Genomic DNA, 27,761 nt, shown 5'->3' with positions numbered 1-27,761 from the left:
AGAACAACTTTCCGTGAGTAGGATTGAACTTTAAAATATAATTGGACGTTAAAATTAAGGAAATTGGGCACCGAGACGGACAAGCACTAAAAAGGAAGTCTGCTTTCCGTTCTGTAGCAAGATCAAAGCGAAAGGCATTCAAGCTGTAACTTTTTGAAAGGAGAGTTGTGGGAACTAAGAAATCCACCACCAAGCAAAGAACTCCCTCCCCAAAGGCAGGAGGGGGGGGGAGAAGATTTTAAAGTGTTTTCCTGCCTGTTTAAAAGAAATTGAACTGTTTACCGCTGCTCTTATACCTGGGGATCGGACTGCCGGAGAAAAGGAACCGGCTAAGGACTGTCGTTACAAGAAGGTAAAAAAGTAACTGTAATATTGACTTTGGCTACTCTCAACTTGAAACATTTTACTTTGTTGCACAGTAAAGTTATTTGCAGGACACTATTGATCTGGATCTTTTAAAAAGAAAAAAGAACAATTGAAAGAGACTAGGAGGGCTTTTGTTTGTTTTTTGGAAAGTGTGGGACCAACTTGAAGGCAAAGAATTGACTTTACGCCCTCTAGAGGACTTGCGAATAGTTTCAGCAACAAGTGGAGCTTAAAACTTGAGAACTTTTGTCTGACAGCTTAAGAGTGTGGGAATGACCTTGAGTGAAAGACTTTGTTATGGCAGATGGTAAAGAGAAAGAGGACTCACAAGAAACAACCTTGAGATCTGGCAGACAATACAAAGTCGATCTTTCTATGCAAAGAAGGGCTTCTGTATCAGGAGCCTCTGGAACTGCAGCTGTCTCAAAGGCAAAAGTGAAAACAATGTCTTCAGAAGAAGCATTTACTAAGGTACTGGGGAAAATAAATGACTCTTTGGAGGAACTAAAAAAGCAAGGCGCAGAAACTAGAGTACAAGTTGCTGAAACAAATAAGAAAATAGAAGAAATCTCTGGGAAAATTGATTTAAATACAAAAAGTATAACTGACCTTGGGAACAAAGTAAACTCTAATGCAGAAGCAATTGGGAAACTACTGGAAGATTCATCTACAACACGAAAGATAGCTGAGGAAGCTAAAGAAATTGCAACTGCTGCCGAGGAAAAGTTTCCACCGGTGTACAGGAAACTAGATGAGTATGAGCTGGCACTCTCTATGCAGGATATGCAACGTAAGGAGAGGAATTTAAGGATCAGACTTGTGCCGGAAAAGGAAGGAGACAACTTGGTGGATTACCTGACAAAAGAATTTTCTGACTTTTGGAAGCAGGAGCTGGATAAGGAAGAATTTAAGATAGAGAGTGCATTTAGACTGGGAACAAGGCAGAGGAAGAACAGACCCAGAGATTGCTTAATAACTTTAAGATCAAAGGAGGAGAGAGACAAAATACTGAACCTGCATTACCAGACAACCCTTCAAATTGAAGATTTTCATATTGAGATTTTTAAAGATATTCCCAAAAGTATTTTGGATGCAAGAGGGTTTTACAAGGACTTGGTGACGCTGCTGAAAAGGAACTACATACCATTCAGGTGGGAGTTTCCTCAAGGCTTGTCTTTTAAATACAAGGGGAAGAAAAGAAGAATAAAGACAGTGAGTGATAAAGACAAGTTCTTAGGAGAACACGAAGAAGACCCACAGAAAGAGACGTTTCCAGGACAAGGGCATCCTTCAAGCAAGGGACCATTAGACACGGATACGGAACCACCGACAAAAGAGGAACAACAACTGGGAGCTGTAGGAGGAAAGAGTAAATAACCCCATCATGGCTCTGCAACTTTTAACCTGGAATTGTAACGGTTTAAATATTCCCAGAAAAAGAAAAAATATATTTCATGCTTTAAAGAAAGACCAATTGGACTTGATTTGTTTACAAGAGACCCACGTGACAAGAGCACATAGAAAATTACTGATAAATAAAAGATTGGGACAAGAATTTATATCTTCAGACAGAGTAAAAAAGAGAGGAGTGGTGATTTATGCAAAGGAAAATTTGCAACCGAAACAAATCTTTAAAGATGACCAAGGAAGATATCTGGCAATTGAAATTCAATCTCAAGGAGAAAAGTATTTGATAGTGGGAATCTATGCACCAAATGAAGGGAAAGCTGAATTCTTTAAGAAGTTGCATGAGACTTTGATGGACTATATGGATTATAATTTAATTATGATGGGAGACATGAATGGAGTAGTTTCAACAAATATGGACAAAGCACAAAGACAGGTAGTTACAAAAGATGGAAGACTACCAAAAACTTTCTTTGAAATGACTGACAATATGGACTTGATTGACATTTGGAGAACAAAACACCCATTAGAAAGAGAGGGAACCTTCTTTTCTGAAGCCAAAATGACATGGACACGGATTGACCAAATTTGGGTGACTAGCAATATGGTGCCGAACATAAAGAAAGTGGAAATCTGCCCAAAAACCTTCTCCGACCATAATGCAGTAAAGATGGTGATGAAGCAAACAACAACTGGCTCTTTCAGATGGAGAATGAACGACACTTTATTTAGAGACGAGGAGATTTGTAAGAAGGCCCAAAAAACTCTGAAAGATTATTTTGAAATTAACAATATATGGAACTGATGAATCAAGAAACAGAATGGAAAATTAAGCAAATGAGACAAAAGACTTTTGAATCTGCAGATAAATGTGGCAAGTTATTGGCTTGGCAAATAAAGAAGAGACAAAAACTCAACACGGTAACAAACATAGAAGTGGAAGGCAAGAACATATGTAACCCAGCGGAAATTAGGAACTGTTTTCAGAGCTACTTTAGACAACTGTACACACAAGGGCCGCAGAAAGAAATGGATATACAACAATTCCTCGAGAAAAATGGGCTGAAAAAGATTTCGCAGGAAAGTAAGACAATTTTGAACCAGGAGATATCAGCACAAGAAATAGAAGATGCCATTCAAGGCATGACGTTGGGCAAATCTCCTGGACCGGATGGACTGACTTCCAAATATTACAAAGTTTTGAAGGAAGGGTTGATACAACCTTTGAAGGAAGTCTGTAACGAGATCATGGAGGGGAGAAGGGCACCCGACACGTGGAGGGAGGCCTACATCACACTTATACCAAAGACAGAGACTGAAAAGACCCAACTTAAAAACTACCGACCCATCTCGTTACTAAACGTGGATTACAAAATTTTTGCTGATATTTTAGCAAAGAGATTGAAAAGAGTTTTGATGGAGGAGATTCATGGGGACCAAGCGGGCTTTCTCCCGAAAAGGCATTTGTCGGACAACGTAAGGAATATAATTGACATTTTGGAGAAGTTGGAAGTGAATATAAACACTAAGGCTGTTTTGATATTTGTGGATGCCGAGAAAGCCTTTGACAATATATCTTGGAGTTTTATGTTGAAGAACCTCCGGGGGATGGGGGTAGGCCAAGGGTTTGAAAATGGTATAGGTGCAATATACTCTGAACAGAAAGCAAAATTAATTGTAAACAATGTGGTTACAGAAGAGTTCAGGATTGAAAAAGGGACACGTCAGGGGTGCCCTATCTCCCCACTACTTTTTATATCGGTCCTGGAGGTTTTGCTTAATATGATTAGGAGAGACCAGTTGGTTAAAGGGATTCAGGTCGGAGCTAAACAATATAAACTGAGAGCATTTGCAGATGACCTAGTACTTACATTACAAGAGCCAGAAGCTAGCACGAAAAGAGTTTTGGAAATAATTCAAGAGTTTGGTCAAATGGCAGGATTTAAATTGAATAAGTTAAAGACTAAGGTATTGGAGAAAAATTTAACACAGGTTGAAAAAGAAAGGTTTCAGAATGAGACAGGGTTGACTGTGGTTAAAAAAGTGAAATATTTGGGTATAAATATGACAGCTAAGAATGTGAACCTATTTAAAGATAATTATGAAAAAACTTGGACAGAAGTGAAAAAAGATTTGGAGATTTGGTCAAACTTGAAGCTTTCCTTGTTAGGTCGAATTGCAGTTATAAAAATGAATGTATTGCCAAGAATGTTGTTTTTGTTCCAAGCATTACAAATAATGGATAAAATGGACTGTTTCAAGAAGTGGCAAAAAGATATATCTAAATTTGTCTGGCAGGGCAAGAAGCCCAGAATCAAATTTAAGATATTAACGGATTCAAAGGAAAGAGGGGGGTTTGCCCTGCCAGACTTTAAACTGTACTATGAAGCGGCAGCTTTCTGCTGGCTAAAAGATTGGCTGCTTCTTGAAAATACAGACATTTTGGATTTGGAAGGTTTTAATAATATCTTTGGGTGGCATGCATATTTGTGGTATGACAAGGTTAAAGCACATAAAAGTTTTAAAAACCATATTGTCAGAAAAGCACTATTAAATGTCTGGATTAGATATAAAGATTTGCTGGAAAATAAAACTCCAAGGTGGCTGTCGCCAATGGAAGCTAAGGCAGTTAAAAAGTTAAATATGGAGTTGAAGTGGCCAAGATATTGGGAAATTCTGGAAAAGGAAGGGGACAAACTGAGATTGCAGAGTTTTGAGAAACTAAAAGGGAAGGTGAGAGATTGGTTGCACTATCACCAAATAAATGAAGTGTTTAAATTGGACAGTAAAATTGGCTTCCAGGTGGAAAAATCAAAATTGGAGACTGAATTGTTAGAATCCAGTACTAAGAATTTGTCAAAAATGTACAATTTGCTGCTGAAATGGAATACACAAGATGAAACGGTTAAATCAACTATGATTAAATGGGCTCAGGACATTGGTCATAATATTTTGTTTGCTGATTGGGAAAAGTTGTGGACCACCGGGATGAAATTTACGGCATGTAATGCCTTAAGAGAAAATATTATGAAAATGATATATAGGTGGTACATAACCCCAGTCAAGCTCGCAAAGATTTACCATTTGCCTGATAATAAATGTTGGAAATGTAAAGAAAAGGAAGGTACATTTTTTCACCTTTGGTGGACGTGCCCGAAGATTAAGGCATTCTGGGAAATGATCTATAATGAACTTAAAAAGGTATTTAAATATACCTTCCCTAAGAAACCAGAGGCCTTTCTCTTGGGTATTGTCGGCCAAGGGGTGTTAAAGACGGATATAACTTTCTTTATGTATGCTACGACAGCAGCTAGAATACTCATTGCGAAGTACTGGAAGACACAAGATTTACCCACACTGGAAGAATGGCAGATGAAGGTGATTGACTACATGGGCTTGGCAGAAATGACGAGCAGAATCTGAAACCAGGGAAGAGAAGCAGCGCAAGAAGAATGGAAAAAATTTAAGGACTATTTAAAGAAATATTACAAAATTAATGAAAGTTAGAATGATGTTGGACTGGAAAGTAAATGGTTACTATTAGCAATGGTTAAGACAAGGAGAATAAGGAAGATTAGCTTAAATCTAAATTAAAATAAGGGAAGATTTGCTGAGTAATTGATAAGAATCTGGAATACAGAAAAGGGAGGCATGAGGAAGTCGGGGAAGAAAGGCATAAGAAATTAAGATATGAAATGGTACTTGTTTTTTGTTTTGTTTTTGTTTTTGTTTGTTTATGTATTTGTTGTATTTATGTTATGTTTGTGTGGTCATAAAAACTTTTCAATAAAAAATATTATAAAAAAAAAAAGGAAAATGAAGCGGGACCTCAGATGGCTAGAGCGAGTATGGCAGGGTGACCGTGACGGAGCCTCAAGAGCGTCTTATAGGGCTTTTATGAAAACCTACGAGATGGCGGTGAAGGCTGCTAAGAAGTCTTACTTCTCAGCCTCCATTGCATCCGCTAGCTCTCGCCCGGCGCAATTATTTAGTATAATCAGGTCTTTAATGTCCCTTGAGGGACAGCCAAATTTAAATAACAATTTGACACACAGCTGTGAGGCATTTGCGAGCTGTTTTGCTTGTTGCTCCGCCATGACCTCCCTGCCAATTTGGATACAATAAAGGAACCGGAGGCCCCTCGACTGTCCTCGGGTCCAGTATTGGACCACTTCGACCGGATATCCCCAGCCGATGTGGACAGACTCCTCCGAGCTGGAAAGCCCACCACCTGTCCTCTCGACCCGTGCCCGTCTTGGCTGATTAGAGCGTGTCCAGACAAGGTGTGGGCCCTCCTGGGGGATATCATCAATTTGTCCCTTGGCACGGGGACATTCCCAGGGGAACTGAAGGAGGCAGTGGTGCGCCTGCTCTTAAAGAAAACATCATTAGATCCCTTAGATCTATCCAATTACCGCCCGGTTTCGAATCTTCCGTTCCTGGGTAAGGTGATTGAGAGAGCGGTTGCTGAACAGCTTGGTGGGTTTCTGGATGAAACATCGGCTCTGGATTCATTCCAGTCTGGCTTCCGCGCTGGTCATGGGACCGAGACGGCTCTGGTTGCCCTAACAGATGATCTTCGTAGACAGCTGGATCGAGGCGGGTTGGGGCTGCTGATTCTTCTAGATCTGTCAGCAGCCTTCGACATGGTTGATCATGAACTCCTGGACCACCGCCTTGCCGACGTGGGGATCCAGGGCACAGTCCTTCAATGGCTGCGCTCGTTTCTCTCTGGTTGGGGACAGAGGGTGGCGCTTGGGGGGGAATTGTCATCGCGCCACTCCTTGGTGTGTGGAGTGCCACAGGGTGCGATACTCTCCCCGATGCTTTTCAACATCTTTATGCGCCCCCTCACCCAGCTTGTCCGGAGTTTTGGGCTGGGTTGCCATCAGTATGCCGATGACACCCAACTCTATCTGTTGATGGATGGCCATCCTGACTCGGCCCCAGACACACTGACTAAATTTTTGGAAGCTGTGGCTGGATGGTTACGTGGGAGCCGGTTGAAGCTAAATCCTTCGAAGACAGAGGTCCTCTGGCTGGGACGGGACGATATGGGATTGGGGGGGCAACTCCCATCTCTTGCGGGGGTGCAATTAGTGCCAGCACCGTCCGTTAAGAGTTTGGGTGTAATCTTCGACACCTCCCTTTCCATGGAGGCGCAGATTGCAGCTATAACAAAGGCGGCATTTTTCCATCTCCGCCAAGCTAAGCAGTTGGCTCCTTACCTCTCTCGCCCTGACCTAGCCACTGTGATCCACGCGACGGTCACCTCCAGACTGGATTATTGTAACTCGCTCTACATGGGGCTGCCCTTGAGACTGACCCAGAAACTCCAGCGGGTGCAGAATGCTGCAGCGAGACTCCTTACGGGGTCTTCGCTGCGAGATCACATTCACCCGGTGCTATACCAGCTGCACTGGCTCCCGGTGGAGTACAGGATCAGGTTTAAGGTGCTGGTTTTAACCTTTAAAGCCCTATACTGCCTAGGACCCTTGTACCTACGGGACTGCCTCTCCTGGTATGCCCCACAGAGAAACTTACGGTCTTCAAATAAAAACATCTTGAAGGTCCCAGGCCACAGAGAAGTTAGGCTGGCCTCAACTAGAGCCAGGGCTTTTTGGGCTGTGGCTCCGACCTGCTGGAACACTCTGTCACAAGAGACTAGGGCCCTGCGGGACTTGAAATCTTTCCGCAGGGCCTGCAAGACAGAGCCGTTCTGCCAGGCCTTTGGCCAGGCCACAGCCTGACTCCCTCCCTCGGCAATCTTCGCGGAGCTCTGGCCCAATGGTGGCCAGTGGCTTGAATTTAATTAATTTTATAATGAATGATTTTAGAGTGTTGTTTGTGTTGTACTTTTGTACTGTTTTATTGTCGTTAGCCGCCCTGAGCCCGTCTTCGGCTGGGGAGGGCGGGATATAAATAATATTTATTATTATTATTATTATTAATGTCTTGCCAAGAAACTTGTCTGTGGGAATCGTGCATCCATAATGCTATGGAAAGGGTGAATGTCTTCTGGAATTCTCTGGTGTCACCAGAAGACAAAGCTGTTTTTTTCAGTCAGGTCTGTTATCAACTGCAGAGGATGAGTAGCCTTGGGAGCCTCTTGGGGAGATGGAAGTGTTGAAAGGACTGAATCCATGAGGGAGAGCTACTTGCTCTGAGATGGGGGAACCTTCGGGCAAAGGCCAGCAAAGAAGGGATGTTGTTGGCCGCTAGTTTCTGTTCCTCCCCACTTTCCCAAAGGGCGTAACATCTGAGGTCCTGTGGGTGGAAAAAGCATCTCAGGGTCAGGGGCCAGTCTGGGCCAAAACGGCCCTCAGCTGCCCCCACCACAGAGTCCCTGGCTCTTGTCTATATTATTGCACTTTATGTGTTGTTTATGTGCAAGATAAACATTTGATATTGTGATAAGAATATATAGAAGAGTATTGTTCATGTGAATGCACAGCCGGTTACGTCTTGTGTGTTTGTCCATTCCAGGAACGGCATTCCTGACCCAGATTTTCACAAGAAGTCCCTAAGATGATTCCCCCTTCAAACAGGTTACGTGAACCTAGGCCAGTAGGGTCCTCTTCTCCGGCAGACGGACAACCCCTTCCCCAAAGCCCCACTTCCCCATGGGGGTCTCCCACACCACCCATCACTCACCAGAATGGCTTTGGCCGTCTCCTGCTTGGAGCACTTCAGGGTTCAGAGCCCCCTGAGGTGAGCTGCCTGGCAGTTCTGGATCACCTCCTGAAGGTACAGCTGATCTTCCTCCAGCAGCTGAAAGGCAAAAGTCAGGCTGCCAGTTCCTCACGAAGGGAGGGCTTCTCCACATCCCAGAGTGTAGAGTGGGGGGCAAGGAGGGCAGGTCTGAGTCCCTGCTCTGGTTCTCTCCAATGCTCACCTGTGGGGGAGGGATGTGCAACCGCAGCACATCTGCAAAGAGAAGGACATGGGGACAGGTGAGTCCATCCCTGAGCACCTGGCAAGGCTATTCCAAGAGTTTTCTCCTGGATTCCAAGCCCTACTGCAGGGGAGGAGGGACATCCCAAGCCTTGGTGGTCAATCTTGGCCTCCTTCAACCAGAATGTGGCTCTTCAGATCAGGGGTAGGCAAACTAAGGGTTGGGGGCTGGATGCGGCCCAATCGTCTTCTCAATCCAGCCCACAGATGATTCGGGAATCAGTGTGTTTTTAGATGAGTAGAATGTGTCCTTTTATTTAAAATGCATCTCTGGGTTATTTGTGGGGTATAGGAATTGGTTCACCCCCCAAAAAAAATATAGTCTGCCCCCCCCCCACATGGTCTGAGGGATGGTGGACCGCCTCACGGCTGAAAAAGGTTGCTGAGCCCTGCCCCAGGCTAACAAGATGGTCAATATCCGGTTCCACTCCATCCTTTTAAAATTTAAATCTCAAAACAGATCCCAACTTTCAGAGCATGTAAACCACATGAGCGGAAAGACTGCTGCTCCACTCACAGAAATAGGACTAACTATACTTCCTTCTCCCACCTTTAAAGTAAACGTCTATGTAATGAAACCGAATTGATCCAAGTCTGCCTTCCACCGCCAACCTCAACTCCTCTCTTCAAGTCAAAAGACAACACTTCCCTGTCCCCGGGCGAAACCCCCTCGCCTTTCATTGGTAGAGCTGCCACCACGCCGGTAGCATTTACCTCAGTGCTGCGCGAGGAATGACTGAGCGGGCGGCGAGATGCTTTCAGCCTCGGACACTTGGCGGGTTCTGAAATGGCCGTGCAGGCCAGATTCACGACCCTGGAGGGCTGGATTGAGCCCTCGGGACATAGTTTGAGGACCCCTGGCCTACACTGACTGGCAGCAGCTCCCCAGAGTTTCAGGCAGGGATTTTGTCCAGCCCTTGCAGGAGATGTCAGGGGTTGACCCTGGGACATTCTGCATGCCAAGCAGATGCTCCAGGGCTCCCCATATTTCACTAGTCTTTCAACATTATGCTATTAGCAACCGTGGAGATTCCACCTCCCTCTTTTGAAAGGAGAACACTCACCTGATCAATAGTAATAATAATAATAATAATAATAATAATAATAATAATAATAGTATCTATACCCCACCCATCTGGCTGGGTTTCCCAGCCACTCTGGGCAGCTTCCAACAAAATATTAAAATACAATTGTCCATCAAATATTAAAAGCTTCCCTAAACATAATAACAACAACCATCCATTTTCAGTCCTTTGAATTAGCAATTAAGCATTTCTGGAAAGGGAAATGGCATACTTTTGTTGCGTGCATAAGCATGCATAAGAAAGTATTACTCATTTATGATGAGACTAGGATTTATATATTTTGAACTTTGCTTGGTTCCTCCTTGGCAGCCAGTGCAATGGTTTCAGCAGGGCTAGAACTCAGGACCCGCTGCCTTGAGGGACATCTAAGAGCAGCTGGGCAGGGGAAAGGTCTCCCTTGGGAGGTGGTGGACTCTCCTTCCTTGGAAGTTTCTAAGCAGAGATCGGAGGGCCATCTGCCATGGATGCTTTAGCTGAGATTCCTGCATTGCTGGGGTTGGACTAGATGACCCTGGGATCCCCTCCTATCTCTCCACTCCTGAATTCTAGGAGGAGCTTCCTTGCCTCCTGCAAAGCCCTTTTCCCTGCAAGCTCTTCCTCTGGTTTCCAGCCAAGGGAGGGAGATGCTCAGAGTCCAGCCAAGAGCCTCACCCCCAAAAGGATATCTGGGCATTGGCGGAGCCAGGGGGCAGCTGCCCCCCTGAATCAATAACAAATAATAAGAATATGAGGTTCTGCCAAGCGAGAGAGGGCTGAGTTGGGGGTGGGGGTGGAACTCGGCATTGCAAGGGTTAAAGCGAACTGAGCTGCCTTCCTAGAGAGGACAGGAAGCATGGGGGGGAGGTCCTCCCGAGCCAAGGCCCCTCCCTCTCCAGTCCTTTCCTGCAAGGAAGGGGGGGGGTGTTGCTTTGTGTCTCTCCTGCAAGGGCTGCCTCGCTGCCCCCTCCTGGGATCTGGTGAGTCTCCTCTCTCTCTGGGATCTGGTGGGGGTCCCAGGGCTGCAGCAGGGGAGGGTGCCTGGGGGGCCTGATCTGCTCCTGCAGGGGGGGGGGGAGGTCAGGGAGGAGAGGGTCCTGCCAGGGAGGGGCCAGGTCTGCCACACTCTCCTTCCTGCAGATCAGAGGATCCCAAACTCATTTGACCCTCCACCCCCCCCCTTCAGAAAAGATCTCCCTTCTTTAAACAAAGGGGTCCCTGGGACTTTAACTTTGAGTGACGTCGCTCAGCCTCATTGCACAACAGAGGAAACATCTGCAAATGGTTTTCCAAAGCTGGACGAGGAGGTGGACTAGCCCCCCCCACAAAAAAGGTGGGAAAGAGAGGCCAGGAATAAAGAGAGGGATCCCAGCCCAGAGTCTGGCTTCATTGGGGACCAGTTTCCCAGTGTCTCCCAGGGCAGCTCCCCACGGAGGCCACGGCAGCCATCCCCTCGCACCCAGAGCAGGGCATCCCAGGACCACATCCTCTCTCTCCCAAAGGGATTGTTGCTGGAAAACCAGACAGAAATGGGCGCTGCTACTCCCTGAGCCTCCAGGGACCTGGGCATCAACGGCTGTGTGTGTGTTAAGCCATCTAAGAGAATAATAAATTTCCTGTCCTTCACCCTAAGCTTCAAGGGAGATGTCTTTGGCCCCACCCACTTGGCCCTTGTTCAGATACATTCCTGGCCCTCAGAGCAAAGAAAAAGGGACCGCACCCCAGGAGTCTGCCTGGAGAGCGGCAGAGAGTCCAAGTGCAAGAAAAGGAGACAGAAGCAGGGGAGTGGGGTGGGGGGAGCAACTCCTGAGGACCCCCAGGTGAGGACCCCCACTAGAGCCAAGCATCCATTTTTCACAAGATACAAATGACTCCCTTGTCAGTCAGGTCTGACTTCATGCATTGACTGGAAGGCAGGAGAAACCAGGCTGATTCATCTCCCAGAAATCCCTTCAGTTGCCTCCACATTTTCAATTGCAATTTTTCTTCTAGGAGAGCTAGAGGCTGCTTTTTCCGCCTCCCCCCCCTCCTCCTCCTCCCTCTTATTCTTCCCTCTTGCTTGCTAAGGGAACCTTTTTCTTCTACCGACCTACAAATTCTGTTGCCTCCACATTTGTTGCCTCCACATTTTGCATTGCTAAAAGGCTAGAGACATATTTCTTCTCCTCCTACTCTTCTTTCCCCCCCAAAAAAGATAGCTCATGGACTGGAATGCGGTGCAGTCCTACCCTGCTTGCCAAGCAGATGCTCTAGGGCTCCCCATATTTCCCTGCACTTTCAACGCTATGCTATTAGCAACCATGGAGATTCCAATTGCCTCTTCCGGAAGGAGAACACACAACTGATCAATTTAATTAATTAATTAATTAATTAATTAATTAATTAATTATACCCTGCCAATCTGGCTGGGTTTCCCCAGCTACTCTTGGCGGCTTCCAACAAAATATTAAAATACAATAGTCCATCAAACATTAAAAGCTTCCCTAAATATAATAACAACAACCATCCATTTTCAGTCCATTGAATTAGCAATTAAGCATTTCTGCAAAGGGAAATGGCAGAAAAAAGCATAAAAAGCATGTATAAGAAAGTATTACTCATTTATGATGAGAATAGGATTTATTTATTATGAACTTCGCATGGTTCCTCCTTGGCAGCCAGTGCGATTGTTTCAGCAGTGCTAGAACTCAGGACCCGCTGCCTTGAGGGACATCTAAGAGCAGTTTGGCAGGAGAAAGGTCTCCCTTGGGAGGTGGTGGACTCTCCTTCCTTGGAGGTTTCTGAGCAGAGATCGGAGGGCCATCTGCCATGGATGCTTTAGCGGAGATTCCTGCATTGCTGGGGTTGGACTAGATGACCCTGGGATCCCCTCCTATCTCTCCACTCCTGAATTCTAGGAGGAGCTTCCTTGCCTCCTGCAAAGCCCTTTTCCCTGCAAGCTCTTCCTCTGGTTTCTGGCCAAGGGAGGGAGATGCTCAGAGTCCAGCCAAGAGCCTCACCCCCAAAAGGATATCTGGGCATTGGCATAGCTAGGGGGGCAGCTGGCCCCCAAAATGCATAAAAAATAATAAAAATCTGAGAGAGGGCTGAGCGAGGGAGGACTCGGCTTTGCAAGGGTTAAAGGGAAGTGAGCTGCCTTCCTAGAGAGGCCAGGAAGCAAGGGGGAGCCAGGTCCTCCCGAGCCAAGGCCCCTCCCTCCCCAGTCCTTTCCTGCAAGGAAGGGGGGGGTGTTGCTTTGGTGTCTCTGCTGCAAGGGCTGAATCGCAGCCCCCTCCTGGGATCTGGTGAGTCCATGGCTGTCAACTTTCAGATTTGAAAATAAGGGATCAGCAGCCTCACCTATCTACAATCCGGGATAGCAGCAGGAAGCAGCGGGAAACGGCGCTGGAATAAGGGAATTTTCCGCAAAAAAATAGGAAGGTTGACAAAGGGTGAGTCCCCTCTCTCTCTCCCCAGAGGGTGCAGTGGGGAGACGGTGGGGGTCCCAGGGCTGCAGCAGGGGAGGGGGCGGGCGGGCCTGATCTTCTCCTGCAGGGGGGGACCCCAAGTCAGGGAGGAGAGGGTCCTGCCCTGGAGGGGCCAGGTCTGCCACGCTCTCCTTCCTGCAGATCAGAGGATCCCAAACTCATTTGGCCTCACCCCCCCTTCAGAAAAAATCTCCTTTCTGTAAACAAAGGAGTCCCTGGGACTTTAACTCTGTGTGACGTCGCTCAGCCTCACTGCACAACAGAGGAAACATGTGCAAATGGTTTTCCAAAGCTGGAGGAGGAGGTGGCCTAGCCCCCCCCCAAAAGAACAACAGGAAGGAAGGAAGGAAGGAAGGAAGGAAAGAGAGACCAGGAATAAAGAGAGGGATCCCAGGCCATAGTCTGGCTGCTGCATTGCAACCAGTTTGTGTTAAGTTATCTAACAGAATAATAATAAATAAAAAAAATCAAGGGAGATGTCTTTGGCCCCGCCCACCTGGCCCTCTGGGGGTTGGCCAGATACATTCCTGGCCCTCAGGGCAAAGAAAAAGGGACCCCACCCCAGGAATCTGTCTGGCGAGCGGCAGAGAGTACAGAAAAGGAGACAGAAGCAGGGAGTGGAGGTGAGGGTGGGGGTGGGGAGCAACTCCTGAGGACCCCCAGGTGAGGACCCTCACTAGAGCTAAACATCCATTTTTCACAAGATACAAATAACTCCCTTCTCAGTCGGTTCTGACTTCATGCATTGACTGGAAGGCAGCAGAAACCAGGCTGATTAATCTGACAGAAATCCCCTCAGTTGCCTCCACATTCTGCATTGCTAGAAGGCTAGAGACTTATTTCTTCTCCTCTTCCTCCTTTTCTTTTCAAAAAGATAGCTCATGGTCTGGGATGCGGTGAAGTCCAGCCCTTGTTCCTAGCAAGAAGCATCCATGGTTGCTCAGGGAACCATTTCCCCCCCTGTCCTACAGATTCTGTAACAGAACAATGTATTTGCTTTGTAGGATTTGCTGCAGCTTCTCATTTAGACGGACAGAACCTGGCAGAAGACCAAAGGATTCCTTCTGATCTCTCAGAGGCTTCCTGAGAGCACAGATGGATGAGCAAGACTCAGATGGCCCTAAAGCAGAAAGAGGCCATGCCAACCAAACTGGGAGCAGTGGGGGATTCTGGGAAAACTCTGTGCAGAAGATCCTGGGTGAGGAGGACACCCTCCGCTCAGAGGTGCAGAGCCAGCAGGTGAGGCAGTTCTGCTTCCAGGAGGCCAAAGGACCCCGAGAGGTATGCAACCGACTCTACCACCTTGACCATCAGTGGCTGAAGCCAGAAAGGCACACGAAAGCTGAGATGCTGGACTTGGTGATCTTTGAGCAGTTCCTGGCTGTCCTTCCCCCGGAGATGGAGAGCTGGCTGAGGGACTGCGGAGCGGAGACCAGTTCCCAGGCGGTGGCCCTGGCCGAAGGTTTCCTCCTGAGTCAGGCAGAGGAGAGAAAGCAGGAAGAGAGAAAGCAGGTGAGAGAGACTTTCCTCTGGATACTCCCAAGGGGCTCCAAACAGGTCAGAAAACATCCCATAATGGTCTGCTGATGGCCCATCCTTTTTCTGGGAAAGCATCCATGGAATGAGATCTCACACCCTTCAAGTCTTTGTCATTCTCTTTCTAGTATTTCTCCCCATTCTCTGTTTTGAATCCTTGTTTCTTTTTCAGGGAAAGTATCTCTTTGCAGAAATGGACCTGGATTCCTGTGAGGCAGAGAGGCCAATGGGTAAGGAGGAAGGTGGTTTTTCTCCGTTTGGTCTCATTCTGTTGGTTTTCCAACTCATCTGAGGGTTTTTTTCACCTTGTTTTGGGGGGTGACAGTTGGGAGGAAGGGTCCAGAGGAAGGGAGATGTATTTCTGCACAAACAAACATGAAATGGGCACAAACCTCCAAATGCTCTCAGCAGGTAAGTCGTTCTCAAAGGCCCATCTGTAGTTAGAGATGTCCTGTTTCCCCTGTGAGAGATGCAGGCACTCCTGGTGTCCTGATTACCATTTTTCTCTTGCAGATGACAGAATGATGCCGGCAAGACCTCCTGATCCGTCTTTTCATGGGGGCAGAAGGAAAGCAGCGGCTGTGGAACCAGATCAGGTCAGGGGAAGCTGCCTTGTGGGGACAGAGGCTGAGGGATGGAGCAATGTCATGGACTGGTTGGGCACAGAGGAATGGTGGGAGGAAGCAGCCGGGGAACCAGGAAGGGAAGATGTCTCAGCCCAAGGAGTGGAGGTGGAGGAAGGATGGGCGGTCAGAGGGAGAAGAGGGAGAAGCCTGGGAAGAGGAGGTGTCAGAAGCTGAAAGGGTAATAGGGCTTAGTGAGCTGGGAGACTCTGTGGCAGAATGCAGTGCAGAATCAGAGGCAGAAGAGGGAGGAAGCGAGTGGGAGAGGAAGGTTGAGAGGCAGAGGTGAGTCAGTAGAAGGAGGAGCCACTGGGAGCTCCCTCTCCTTCTGCCAGAAGCCACCCTCCCTGCTTGTCTCTCAGAGCCAGGAGACCAAAATAGGCTTATTTTAATTGTAGATTGATCACTGAATGCTAAAATTGTTTTCTAAGCAGTTGACAAACGAAAACAAATAGTGGCCTGGATTCACCTAACCAGCCCCATCGCATGAAAAATGGGACCTGCCCCCCATTCCTCCCCCTCTCCATGCCCCCCTGAACCCCTTGAATTTGGCTTTACAGCATTGGGAGGGAACTCCCCAGAAAAGCCCAGGAGGAGAGGAGAAAGTGGATCCTTCCATCTGGCAAACTGGAATCCCTGCATAGGCAGAATGATTTGAAAACCACATGTGGAGTACCACCTATTTGCACAGAGACGAATACCCATAATTAAAATGCAGAATAAAATAAGCACCCATAATTAACATGTACAGCAAAGCAATCCTATTGAAACAACACCGCAATTTACAGGAAGGAAACAACATAACATTGTGTAGCAGATCATATTTCTGCTGTCTCAGAGGAGGACATTTCCCTTTTTCTTTTAGGGTCCAGTGTGCTTTGAAGATGTCGCTGTTCGTTTCACGGACGAGGAGTGGGCATTGCTGGATCCTGACCAGAGAGCTCTGCATAAAGACGTCATGGAGGAGAATCGTGGGATCGTGGCCTCTCTTGGTAAGGCTCCCTGTGAGATCGTCGTATCTGCCTGGAAATTCAAAAAATACATCTATGGACCAACCTCATTTATTTTCACAGAGCCCCCTATAACACCTGGGAACCTAACACCCCCACAATAAACAGTAAATTACAGTTTTCTCTTTGAACAATCTTCCTCAGATTATTCCTTTTTCTACCACGATTGGGCTGGTCTCAACTGCCCAGGCCATCTTAAATGTCAGCTTCAGAATTGTTAGGAAAGATAAGTAGTTTCAGGTTTTCTGTTTTTGTTTTTGCTCCTGTCAATCTTGGGTTGACCAAAGAGACGACTGACATTGGAGATGGAGGGGATGCCATGACTGGGCCAAACAAAATTCATCCCAGAGAAGAGCTAGGCTTATTGAATTTCAGGTAGAAGTAGCAGTGGTGGTGGTGGTGATGATGATACAGTGGTACCTCGGTTTACAAACTTTCCGGAACAGGACTATTCTTAAATCAAGGTACCACCGTAGTAATAATAATAATTTATATTTATACCCTGCCCATCTGGCTGGGTTGCCCCAGCCACTCTGGGTGGCTTCCAACACACATATAAACATGAAACATAAATAATAACAATCTGATTCCATATAAAAGAACTTTAACTTTAAAATGAACAACTTCTCCTAGTGGCCGAAATTGTGGAAACCTTTTGTGAAAGGTGTATTTCTGAGGTTTGGTGGCTCATAACACCACTTTTGTGTGGAGTAATCCCATAAAATTATATAGCAATGGAAAGATAATTTAATGAAGAATGTAATGCGATGACTTTTATGAAGGAGTATTTATTAGAACAGCAGTCATAAAGAAAAAACGTGAAACCATTGGTAACCTTTAGCTTTAATTATGGCCTTACAACGCCTTCACTTGAAGTGAACCAAGTTTTTAGTTCTGCAGGTGTAATAATGGGAAACCAAGATTAAATTATTGCCTCTGTTAATTGGACTTTATTGCTGGGTTGCTTCTGACTAACAAGTTTCTTTAGTCGGTTCCATAGATTTCTGACTGGGTTAAAGTTTGGGCTATTCCCAGGCCATTCCAGCAGTGAAATGTCATTATCTTGAATGCACCTTTTGCACACAGCAGCAACATGACATGGAGCGGAATCCTGTTGAAACAGAAAATAGAATACATATATATGTGTGTGTGTGTGCACTTCAGTATCTGGGAAAAGATCACCTGAGGAACGCTTCAGTTTGGGCGCAAGTATTTCATTTATGCATTTTAGGGCATTTACATTCCCATTAATGACGTAAATTTTGCCCACACTTTTTGCTGCCATACAACCCCAGATCATCACACTGTCTGGGTGTTTCACGGTCAGTGTAATGCAAGTAGGATGTAAATCTTATCTGATTCTTCTCCTTGGGTATTTCATGCCATCACTACCAAGCAAGGAGATTTGGGTCTCATTGCTCCAAATAACACTGTTCCATTGTTCTGCTGTCCAGTTAACATGGGTTTAATCTTTTCAACCTTTGCTTGAGAGTTAACAATGGCTTTTTCTTAGAATTCTAACATTTAGTCCAGTCCTTGCACTCAACTTCACATTACATTGCGCCATGTCATCTTGTATCCATCCAGATGATATTCTTCTGTCACGTAGGCACAGTCTCTTCATTCTTCGATCGTCACTTGCCTTTGTGCACCTTTCCCTGCCTTTACCGGTCTGATTTTGTAGTGACTGAGTCTCCTTATACCTCTTCAAAAATATAGAAAGGCCAGCTTTGGTGTAGTTTTTCCCAATCTTTCATCTAATTTCTTCATAACTGTAGCCTTGTTCACTTAATAGTACAATTTTACATCACTTTCTCGGTGATTAGTCAACTCTTTGTGCCATTTCTTTAATTTGATTATGTTTTTCAACCTCACTAAATGACCAACTTGATAGCAATCACATAAGACACTGACAAAAGTCAACCTAAGCAAGTTGTGCTTCCTTTTTCTGGTTATTTGGCTATAGGGTTTGATAAAATATAGGTAATTGAACAAACTTTGTTGGATTGCATTCTTGATTGCATTATTGATCAAATTATCTTTCCATTGATATATAAATTTATAATATTACTCCAAAAGAAGAACTACACTTTTTTCCAAAAGTCTTCCACAATTTTAACCACTACTTTATATCAAACAAAGCAACATTCAACAACTCATCAGAATCTCATAATAAATATGTTGGTTAATGACAAACAACACAGGTAATGAACACACACCCAACTCCCTTCAGTTCTTCTCTATTTGTGCCTAAGGCTCTAATCCCTTTTTGTCTCAATTGCAGATTGTGATGAATCGGAAATTGAGAACAAAGGTGACCACGATAAAATCCCCAGGGAGGAGAAGCCATGTAAAAATTTGGAGTGTGGAGAAAGCTGCAGTCAAAACTCCCATTCCACTTCCCATCAACAAAATATCATTGGAAAGAAAGTCTATCAGTGCATGGAATGTGGAAAGAGCTTCCGTCAGAGCTCCCATCTCATTTCCCATCAAAGAATTCACACAGGGGAGAAACCCTATCAGTGTGTGGAATGTGGAAAGAGCTTCACTGATAGCTCCTCTCTCAATTCCCATCAAAGAATTCACACAGGTGAGAAACCCTATCAGTGCGTGGAATGTGGAAAGAGCTTCAGGAAGAGCTCCAATCTCACTTCCCATCAAAGAATTCATACAGGGGAGAAACCCTATAAGTGTATGGAATGTGGAAAGAGCTTCGCTCATAGCTCCTCTCTCACTTCCCATCAAAGAATTCATACAGGGGAGAAACCCTATCAGTGTGTGGAATGTGGAAAAAACTTCAGGCAGAGCGCCAATCTCACTTTCCATCAAAAAATTCATACAGGGGAGAAATCCTATCAGTGTGTGGAATGTGGAAAAAGCTTCAGGCAGAGCGCCAATCTCACTTTCCATCAAAAAATTCATACAGGGGAGAAACCCTATCAGTGTGTGGAATGTGGAAAGAGCTTCTGGAAGAGCTCCTCTCTCACTTGCCATCACAGAATTCATAGAGGGGAGAAACCCTATCAGTGTGCGGAATGTGGAAAGAGCTTCAGTCATAGCTCCTCTCTCATTTCCCATCACAGAATTCATAGAGGGGAGAAACCCTATCAGTGTGTGGAATGTGGAAAGAGCTTCAGGCAGAGTGCCAATCTCACTTTCCATCAAAGAATTCATACAGGGGAGAAACCCTATCAGTGTGTGGAATGTGGAAAGAGCTTCAGGAACAGCTCCAATCTCACTTCCCATCAAAGAATTCATACAGGGGAGAAACCCTATCAGTGTGTGGAATGTGGGAAAAACTTCAGGCAGATCGCCAGTCTCACTTCCCATCAAAGAATTCATACAGGGGGAAAACCCTATCAGTGTCTGGAATGTGGAAAGAGCTTCAGTCTGAGCTCCCATCTCACTTCCCATCAAAGAATTCATACAGGGGAGAAACCCTATCAGTGTGGGGAATGTGGAAAGAGCTTCACTCATAGCTCCTCTCTCACTTCCCATCACAGAATTCATACAGGGGAGAAACCCTATCAGTGCTTTGAATGTGGAAAGAGCTTCAGGAACAGCTCCAATCTCACTTCCCATCAAAGAATTCATACAGGGGAGAAACCCTATCAGTGTGTGGAATGTGGGAAAAACTTCAGGCAGATCGCCAATCTCACTTCCCATCAAAGAATTCATAGAGGGGAGAAACCCTATCAGTGTGTGGAATGTGGAAAGAGCTTCAGGAAGAGCTCCTCTCTCACTTGCCATCACAGAATTCATACAGGGGAGAAACCCTATCAGTGTGCGGAATGTGGAAAGAGCTTCACTGTTACCTCTAAACTCACTTCCCACCAAAGAATCCATACAAAGATTGGAAAAACCATTTTACAGCTTTAGGAGCCAGGCAAATCCACACCGTTTTAACCAGGCCTTTTTCTTAATGACATCTAATGCTATTTTAACATGTGATGTTTTGTGTTTTTATGTTGTGTTTTTATGTTCTAAGCCTCCTGAGACGTGGGTGGAGGGAATACAGCCACTCTTAAATTCCTAGGGGTCTTTGCGCCCCCCCATAAAATATTTGAGGAGGCCACCCCCAGGTTTTCTTTGTGTGTTCTTTTCAAATGCAACCTTTTTTTCTTTCGCAACTTGCCATACAATTTCGCTTTCAATTTTCCCTTTTAAGAAATTTTATTTTTTTTATAATATTTTTTATTAAAGAGTTTTTTTTTATACAAACATAACATACATAAACACACAAAGACAAAAACAAAACAAAAAACATGTACCATTTCATACCCTAATTTCTTATACCTTTCTTCCCCGACTTCCTCATGCCTCCCATTTCTGTATTCCAAATTCTTATCAATTACACAGCAAATCTTCCCTTATTTTCAATTACATTTAGATAGATAGATAGATAGATTCTTTATTGTCATTACACACGTGCAACATTGCACAAGTGCAACGAAATTGGATGCCATCCCTTAAAAACAACAAAAGCAAAACAACAACAACAACCAACAAACCACATTCCAGCCACACCCACACCCATCAATCTCCCAGGTCACACTATCGAGTTACAGCATTCAAAAGGGCCACAGCTCTCGGGTAAAAACTGTTTTTCAGTCTATTTGTCCTTGACTTGATGTTTCTATATCTCCTGCCAGAAGGCAGTAGTGCAAACAGACTGTATCCCGGGTGAGATGAATCCTGCAGGATGTTGTTTGCTTTCCTAAGACAACGGGAACCGTACAATTCTTCCAAAGATGGGAGAGGTTGACCAATAATCCTTTGTGCTGTGGTTATGACCTTCTGGAGCACCTTCCTCTCCCTAGCTGTACAACTGGAGAACCAAGCACAAATACAGTATGTAAGAATGCTCTCTATGGAGCCTCGGTAGAAGGACACCAGCAGTCTCTCACTCAGATTGTTCTTCTTTAAAAGTCTGAGGAAATAAATTCTCTGCTGGGCCTTCTTCACCAGAGCAGTGGTATTTGCGCTCCAAGTCATGCCCTGATCGATAGTTACTCCCAAAAACCTGAATTCCGCCACCCTCTCCACCCGTTCCCCATTGATATACAAGGGCTGAATGTCCGCCTTTTTTTTCCTGTAATCCACCACTAATTCCTTGGTCTTAGCCGTATTAAGAGCCAGATTGTTCTCTCCACACCAAACACAGAGCCGCTCCACCTCGTCCCGATAGGCGGACTCATCCCCTCCTGAAATGAGCCCTACCACCGTAGTGTCATCAGCAAACTTGATGATTTTGTTGCTGGAATAGGTGGCTGTACAGTCATACGTATAGAGAGCATAGAGCAGGGGACTCAACACACAACCCTGTGGTGAGCCGGTGTTAAGGCTAAGGGCTGTGGACATATGTGACCCTACTCTAACCCTCTGAGAACGTTCTGACAAAAAATCCAAAACCCAGAGACAGGTGGAGTTGGAGAGTCCAATCGCCTCTAGCTTGGACACCAGTCTATGGGGGAGGATAGTGTTAAAAGCTGAGCTAAAGTCCACAAACAGCAGCCTCACATAACTCCCCGGCTGCTCCAGATGGGACAGAGCAGCATGGAGAGTGGTGGTGATAGCGTCCTCTGTGGATCTATTTGCCCTGTATGCAAACTGGTAGTTGTCAAAAGTTGATGGAAGACAGGAAATAATATGACGGCGCATCAGTTTCTCAAAACACTTCATGATGATTGGAGTCAGTGCAACTGGTCTGTAGTCGTTCAAACTACTGATTGTGGATTTTTTAGGCAGAGGGACAATAGTTGACGACTTCAGGCAGGGTGGGACAATAGACTGGTGTAAGGACTTGTTGAAGATCTTAGTAAAGACCCTCGCCAGCTGATCCGCACAGCCCTTCAACACCTTTCCAGTGATGCCATCAGGTCCAGCCGCCTTCCTCGGATTCACCATCCTCAATACCTTTCTCACCTCATGCTCCTCTACCGTGAATGAGGGGCCCCTATGGGCTGGTGGCTGTAATACCGGCGTCTCAGGTGGCTCCTTCTCGAAGCGAGCAAAGAAGAGGTTAAGCTCCTCCGCCAGCAAAGGGTCACCGTCGACAGCACCAAGGTTAGGTTTGTAGTTGGTAATGTGCTGAATCCCCTGCCACATCTGTCTTGTGTTGTTGCTCCTTAAATTGTCCTCAATCCTCAGCCTATAATCCCGTTTTGCCTGTCGAATACCCCTCTTCAAGTTTGCTCTTGCCACACTGTAAAGCTGCACCTCGCCTGACCTGAAAGCCCTGTTCCTTTCCCGCAACAGGCCCTGGACCTCTCTATTATTTAATCTAATCTTCCTGATTCTCCTTGTCTTAACCCTTACTAATAGCAACCATTTAACTTCCAGTCCGACATCATTCTAACTTTCATTAATTTTATAGTATTTCTTTAAATAGTCCTTGAACTTTTTCCATTCTTCTTGCGCTGCTTCTCTTCCCTGGTTTCGGATTCTGCTCGTCATTTCTGCCAAGCCCATGTAGTCAATCACCTTCATCTGCCATTCTTCCAGTGTGGGTAGTTCTTGTGTCTTCCAGTACTTTGCAATGAGTATTCTGGCTGCTGTTGTGGCGTACATAAAGAAAGTTCTATCCGTCTTTAACACCCCTTGGTCGACAATACCCAAGAGAAAGGCCTCTGGTTTCTTAGGGAAAGTATATCTAAATACCTTTTTAAGTTCATTATAGATCATTTCCCAGAATGCCTTAATCTTCGGGCACGTCCACCAAAGGTGAAAGAATGTACCTTCAGTTTCTTTACATTTCCAACATTTATTATCAGGCAAATGGTAAATCTTTGCAAGCTTGACTGGGGTTATGTACCACCTATATATCATTTTCATAATATTTTCTCTTAAGGCATTACATGCCGTAAATTTCATCCCGGTGGTCCACAACTTTTCCCAATCAGCAAACAAAATATTATGACCAATGTCCTGGGCCCATTTAATCATAGCTGATTTAACCGTTTCATCTTGTGTATTCCATTTCAGCAGCAAATTGTACATTTTAGACAAATTCTTAGTACTGGGTTCTAACAATTCTGTCTCTAATTTTGATTTTTCCACCTGGAAGCCAATTTTACTGTCCAATTTAAATGCTTCGTTTATTTGGTGATAGTGCAGCCAATCTCTCACCTTCCCTTTTAATTTCTCAAAACTCTGCAATCTCAGTTTGTCCCCCTCCTTTTCCAAGATTTCCCAGTATCTTGGCCACTTCGGCTCCATATTTAACTTTTTAACTGCCTTAGCTTCCATTGGCGACAACCACCTTGGAGTTTTATTTTCCAGCAAATCTTTATATCTGATCCAGACATTTAATAGTGCTTTCCTGACAATATGGTTTTTGAAGCTTTTATGTGCTTTAACCTTGTCATACCACAAATATGCATGCCACCCGAAGATATTATTATAACCTTCCAAGTCCAAAATGTCTGTATTTTCAAGAAGCAGCCATTCTTTCAGCCAGCAGAAATCTGCCGCTTCATAGTACAGTTTAAAGTCAGGCAGGGCAAACCCCCCTCTTTCCTTTGAATCCGTTAATATCTTAAATTTAATTCTGGGCTTTTTGCCCTGCCAGACAAATTTAGATATATCTTTTTGCCACTTCTTGAAACAGTCCATTTTATCCATTATTTGCAATGCTTGAAACAAAAACAACATTCTTGGCAACACATTCATTTTTATGACTGCAATTCGGCCTAACAAGGAAAGCTTTAAGTTAGACCAAATTTCCAAATCTTTTTTCACTTCTGTCCAAGTTTTTTCATAATTGTCTTTAAATAAATTCACATTCTTAGCTGTCATGTTAATACCCAAATATTTCACTTTTTTAACCACAGTCAACCCTGTCTCATTCTGAAACCTTTCTTTTTCAACCTGTGTTAAATTTTTCTCCAATACCTTTGTCTTTGACTTATTCAATTTAAATCCTGCCATTTGACCAAACTCTTGGATTATTTCCAAAACTCTTTTCGTACTAGCTTCTGGCTCTTGCAATGTAAGTACTAAGTCATCTGCAAATGCTCTCAATTTATATTGTTTAGCTCCGACCTGAATCCCTTTAACCAACTGGTCCCTCCTAATCATATTAAGCAAAACCTCCAGGACCGATATAAAAAGTAGTGGGGAGATAGGGCACCCCTGACGTGTCCCTTTTTCAATCTTGAACTCTTCTGTAACCACATTATTTACAATTAATTTTGCTTTCTGTTCAGAATATATTGCACCTATACCATTCTCAAACCCTTGGCCTACCCCCATCCCCCGGAGGTTCTTCAACATAAAACTCCAAGAAATGTTGTCGAAGGCTTTCTCGGCATCCACAAATATCAAAACAGCCTTAGTGTTTATATTCACTTCCAACTTTTCCAAAATGTCAATTATATTCCTTACATTATCCGACAAATGCCTTTTCGGGAGAAAGCCCGCTTGGTCCCCATGAATCTCCTCCATCAAAACTCTTTTCAATCTTTTTGCTAAAATGTCAGCAAAGATTTTGTAATCCACATTTAATAACGAGATGGGTCGGTAGTTTTTAAGTTGGGTCTTTTCGGTCTCTGTCTTTGGTATAAGTGTAATGTAGGCCTCTCTCCACGTATCGGGTGCCCTTCTCCCCTCCATGATCTCGTTACAGACTTCCTTCAAAGGTTGTATCAACCCTTCCTTCAAAACTTTGTAGTATTTGGAAGTCAGTCCATCCGGTCCAGGGGATTTGCCCAGCGCCATGCCTTGAATGGCATCTTCTATTTCTTGTGCTGATATCTCCTGGTTCAAAATTGTCTTACTTTCCTGCGAAACCTTTTTCAGCCCATTTTTCTCGAGGAATTGTTGTATATCCATTTCTTTCTGTGGCCCTTGTGTGTAAAGTTGTCTAAAGTAGTTCTGAAAACAGTTCCTAATTTCCGCTGGGTTACTTATGTTCTTTCCTTCCACTTCTATATTTGTTACCGTGTTGAGTTTTTGTCTCTTCTTTATTTGCCAGGCCAATAACTTGCCACATTTATCAGCAGATTCAAAGGTCTTTTGTCTCATTTGTTTAATTTTCCACTCTAATTCTTGGTTCGTCAGTTCCATATATTGTGTTTGGTAAAATTTAATTTCTCTTAAAATCTCTTGCGATTTTGGCTTCAATCTTAATTTCTTTTCCCCTTCTTTTATCTTTTCCAAGATTTTTTCCTTCCTCTCATTTTGCTTTCTCTTCTTTAATGTATTTTGTTGTATCAAAAACCCTCTCATCACGGCTTTACTTGTGTCCCATACTATTCTTTTTTCTACTTTAGTCCTCAAGTTAATTTCAAAATAGTCTTTCAAAGTTTTTTGGGCCTTCTTGCAAATCTCCTCGTCTCTGAGTAAGGCGTCATTCATTCTCCATCTAAAGGAGCCAGTTGTTGTTTGCCTCATCACCATCTTTACTGCATTGTGGTCGGAGAAGGTTTTTGGGCAGATTTCCACTTTCTTTATGTTCGGCGCCATACTGCTAGTCACCCAAATTTGGTCAATCCTTGTCCATGTCATTTTGGCTTCAGAAAAGAAGGTTCCCTCTCTTTCTAGTGGGTGTTTTGTTCTCCAAATGTCAATCAAGTCCATATTGTCAGTCATTTCAAAAAAAGTCTTTGGTAGTCTTCCATCTTTTGTTACTACCTGTCTTTGTGCTTTGTCCATATTTGTTGAAACTACTCCATTCATGTCTCCCATCAAAATTAAATTATAATCCATATAGTCCATCAGAGTCTCATGCAACTTCTTAAAAAATTCAGCTTTCCCTTCATTTGGTGCATAGATTCCCACTATCAGGTACTTTTCTCCTTGAGATTGGATTTCAATTGCCAAATATCTTCCTTGGTCGTCTTTAAAAATTTATTTCGGTTGCAGCTTTTCCTTTGCATAGATCACCACTCCTCTCTTTTTTACTCTGTCTGAAGATATAAATTCTTGTCCCAATCTTTTATTTATTAATAATTTTCTATGTGCTCTTGTCACATGGGTCTCTTGTAAACAAATCAAGTCCAATTGATCTTTCTTTAAAGCATGGAATATATTTTTTCTTTTTCTAGGAATATTCAAACCGTTACAATTCCAGGTTAGAAGTTGCAGAGCCATGATGGGGTTATTTACTCTTTCCTCCTACAGCTCCCAATTTTTGTTCCTCGTTTGTCGGTGGTTCCGTGTCCGTATCCAATGAAGGATGCCCTTGTCCTGGAAACGTCTCTTTCTGTAGGTCTTCTTCGTGTTCTCCCAAGAACTTGTCTTTATCACTCACTGTCTTTATTCTTCTTTTCTTCCCCTTGTATTTAAAAGACAAGCCTTGGGGAAACTCCCACCTGAATGGTATGTAGTTCTTTTTCAGCAGTATCACCAAGTCCTTATAAAATCCTCTTGCGTCCAAAATACTTTTGGGAATGTCTTTAAAAATCTCAATATGAAAATCTTCAATTCGAAGGGTTGTTTGGTAATGCAGGTTCAATATTTTGTCTCGCTCCTCCTTTGATCTTAGAGTTATTAAGCAGTCTCTGGGTCTGTTCTTCCTCTGCCTTGCTCCCAGTCTAAATGCACTTTCTATCTTAAATTCTTCTTTGTCCAACTCCTGCTTCCAAAAGTCAGAAAATTCTTTTGTCAAGTAGTCCACCAGGTTGTCTCCTTCCTTTTCCGGCACAAGTCTGATCCTTAAGTTCCTCTCCTTACGTTGCATATCCTGCATAGAGAGTGCCAGCTCATACTCATCTAGTTTCTTGTACACTGGTGGAAACTTTTCCTCAGCAGCAGTTGCAATTTCTTTAGCTTCCTCAGCTATCTTTCGTGTTGTAGATAAATCTTCCAGTAATTTCCCAATTGCTTCTGCATTTGAGTTCACTTTGTTCCCAAGGTCAGTTATACTTTTTGTGTTTAAGTCAATTTTCCCGGAGATTTCTTCAATTTTCTTATTTGTTTCAGCGACTTGTACTTTAGTTTCTACGCCTTGCTTTTTTAGTTCCTCCAATGAGTCATTTATCTTCTCCAGTACCTTAGCAAATGATTCTTCTGAAGACATTGTCTTCACTTTTGCCTTTGAGACAACTGTAGTTCCAGAGGCCCCTGTTACAGAAGCCCTTCTTTGCATGGAGAGGTCAATTTTGTATTGTCTGCCAGATCTCAAGGTTGTTTCTTGTGAATCCTCTTTCTCTCTACCATCTGCCATAACAAAGTCTTTTAATCAAGGTCATTCCCACACTCTTAGGCTGTCAGACAAAAGTTCTCAGATTTTAAACTCCACTTGTTGCTGAAACAATTTGTAAGTCCTCTAGAGGGCGTAAAGTCAATTCTTTACCTTCTAGTTAGTCCCACACTCTCCAGAAAATAAACAAAAGT

The 27,761-nt window shown here is 44.2% G+C and overlaps 2 protein-coding genes across 2 annotated transcripts in view; one reads left to right on the top strand and one right to left on the bottom strand.

Moving 5' to 3' along the window:
* The window catches only part of LOC128412303 (zinc finger and SCAN domain-containing protein 31-like), a 275,497-nt gene that overhangs the window by 85,864 nt on the left and 161,872 nt on the right, over positions 1–27,761 (bottom strand). The gene's annotated exons all lie outside the window — the stretch shown is intronic.
* LOC128412300 (zinc finger and SCAN domain-containing protein 31-like) lies at positions 10,654–15,308 on the top strand. The gene is made up of 4 exons (XM_053385203.1): positions 10,654–10,768; positions 14,260–14,767; positions 14,964–15,010; positions 15,305–15,308. Exons 2-4 carry the CDS (start codon positions 14,351–14,353, stop codon positions 15,306–15,308), a joined length of 468 nt encoding a protein of 155 aa, XP_053241178.1. The 5' UTR covers positions 10,654–10,768; positions 14,260–14,350.

This window comes from Podarcis raffonei, chromosome 4 (genome assembly GCF_027172205.1).
Source record: "Podarcis raffonei isolate rPodRaf1 chromosome 4, rPodRaf1.pri, whole genome shotgun sequence".
Lineage (NCBI taxonomy): Eukaryota > Metazoa > Chordata > Lepidosauria > Squamata > Lacertidae > Podarcis > Podarcis raffonei.
This window is presented reverse-complemented; position numbering and strand designations above follow the sequence as displayed.